The following is a 2,152-nucleotide window of genomic DNA, read 5'->3' as shown; positions in this document are numbered from 1 at the left end:
GATGTGTGGTTATGTTACTGCTTAGTGAGAAGTAAGAAGACAAAATACCTCCAACAGTCAAAATGAGACATTTTTTATTTTTTTTTTTTTTAAAACGCAGATTTCAGAGTTGATACCTGCAGCAACATGGAGCAGAAGTTTTGTGTCACTGCTTTTATTGAAACGGACTGAATAATAAGATGAAGCCGTCATTTGGTTCCGTCTCCTCTTGCTTCAACAGTCACATCGCTGCATGTTGTCCGTTGCACCGCGAGACTTTGTGAAGGAAACACTGAGTTTTCATAGCTGAGCTCAGGTCAAGTGCATTCATACACAGCAGATCAGATTCTTGAGTTTAAATCCGGACATTCTCAGTGATTTCACAGACATTCTTGAGTTGCTCCTTCCCCGTGCAGATTTCTGGGAAGTGTTGAATCATCTGTGCTGACGGTGTGTCTGGTGTGTGTTTTCAGCGCCGAGTCATGTTACCGACCTGGACCGGCCAACGCTTCACACAGCTCCTCCTCCAGAGGCACCGACCCAACGTCTTCCTCGTACCAGCCTCAAAACTGGGCCGCTCTTGTGAAATAAATAAAATAACTTAATGTCAACTGCTCACAGGCGTGGTCTGGACTGCTGTGAGCTGTTGATAAAAGACAAGCTTTCTCCCATCACTGCTCTCTGATGAAGGTTTTGATGAAAGTGTTCAGAGGAAAACCTCTGAATGTCTTTGATAAACACGACGGATTTGAACCTGGAAGTCGTCTTCACCTGTTTTCAGTCTGTTTTATGGAGAAGATGTCCACTGGGCTGATGCTGAGACGCTGCACGTCCTTCAGTCTGTGGACGGAGGTGAAGCTCACGCTCAGGTAGTTCAGGTCTTTGGACAGAGGGTTCAGGGTTTTCCCGAACACCTCCCTCGCCCTCCTCCTGAAGTGCGTTCCTACGATGACGAACAGGAAGGGGTTGACGGCGCTGTTGCTGTACGCCAGGTACGAGGACAGCTGCAGGCCGACGTCCAGGACGTGACCCCAGAGGCAGCCCGGCACGACCTGGAAGTAGTCCACGGTGTCCAGGAGCCGCATCACGTGATGAGGAGTCCAGCAGATGAGGAAGACCACCAGCACGGCCAGGACCAGGTGGGTGGCCTTCCTCTCCGCCCGGACGCCGGGGAGGCCCTCCAGGCCGCGCTCGTTCAGCGCCGCCACGATGTAGCAGGTGCAGTAGGCCACCGCCAGGCCGGGGATCAGGAAGCCCAGCACGGTCTGGGTGATGTTGTTGTACAGCGTCCACTCCGGCCGGGGGAACCTCAGGATGCAGGCGTGAACACCGGCGTCCTCCACGTAAGACACCGTCCGAAAGAGAAGGCTGGGCAGCGTGAAGAGGAGGCCGAGGACCCAGATCCCCAGGCAGATCCGCTTGGCCCACGGCGCCCTCCTGAGGCGGCTGGGGCTCACGGGCTTCACCAGGGCCAGGTACCGGTCCACGCTGACCAGCGTGAGGAACATCATGCTGCAGATGTAGTTCATGGAGATGGCGACGTTGACCAGCTTGCACATCGCCTCCCCGAAGTCCCAGCGGTAGCCCCGCGCCACGGTGACGGTCCAGAACGGCAGGCAGCACAGCATGACCAGGTCGGCCGCCGCCAGGTTCCCCAGGTACACGTCGGCCACAGAGCAGGGCTTCCTCTGCAGGCAGAAGACGCAGAGCACCAGGCCGTTTCCCAGCAGCCCCAGCAGCGTGACCAGGCCCAGGTAGGCCGGCTGCAGGGACGACAGCCACAGCCAGGCCGCCGTGTAGTCGCTGCAGTTGTCCGTGTCCGGAGCCGCAGAGGGGGGGAGCCAGAGGGACGCGTTGGCCGACATCTTGACCTGAGGATTCACAGCAGAGGGAGCCGGGGCTGGTCAGGAGCCGCAGAACGTTCCAGAATGTTCTTAAAGATATGATCTACAGCGTTCAGAGCATGGTAGATTCATTATGATCATTTTAGGATCTGATTTATAAAACAAAGCAAGAAAAACATCTCACCTCCTGAAGTTTATTAAAATTTTGGGATTTTTTTTCATGATATAAGCTTGAATAAATGTTTAATTATTACATTTTGCTGATTAACAATCTAATCACATTAAATCAAAGATGAAAGGAAGTTTGAAAATTGTCAAAATTTGAAGGT

At 53.3% G+C, this 2,152-nt stretch overlaps 1 protein-coding gene across 1 annotated transcript; it reads right to left on the bottom strand.

Moving 5' to 3' along the window:
• Positions 1–746: 746 nt before the first annotated feature.
• LOC115401509 (B2 bradykinin receptor) lies at positions 747–1,844 on the bottom strand. The gene has a single exon (XM_030109759.1). The coding sequence runs from the start codon at positions 1,842–1,844 to the stop codon at positions 747–749; it is 1,098 nt and encodes a 365-aa protein (XP_029965619.1).
• Positions 1,845–2,152: the final 308 nt, after the last annotated feature.

Source organism: Salarias fasciatus, chromosome 15 (genome assembly GCF_902148845.1).
Source record: "Salarias fasciatus chromosome 15, fSalaFa1.1, whole genome shotgun sequence".
In the NCBI taxonomy this organism is placed as follows: domain Eukaryota; kingdom Metazoa; phylum Chordata; class Actinopteri; order Blenniiformes; family Blenniidae; genus Salarias; species Salarias fasciatus.
This window is presented reverse-complemented; position numbering and strand designations above follow the sequence as displayed.

Bases quoted from the DNA above. Each gene is read 5' to 3' on its own strand.
- LOC115401509 (XM_030109759.1), bottom strand. From the start codon at position 1,844: ATGTCGGCCAACGCGTCCCTCTGGCTCCCCCCCTCTGCGGCTCCGGAC.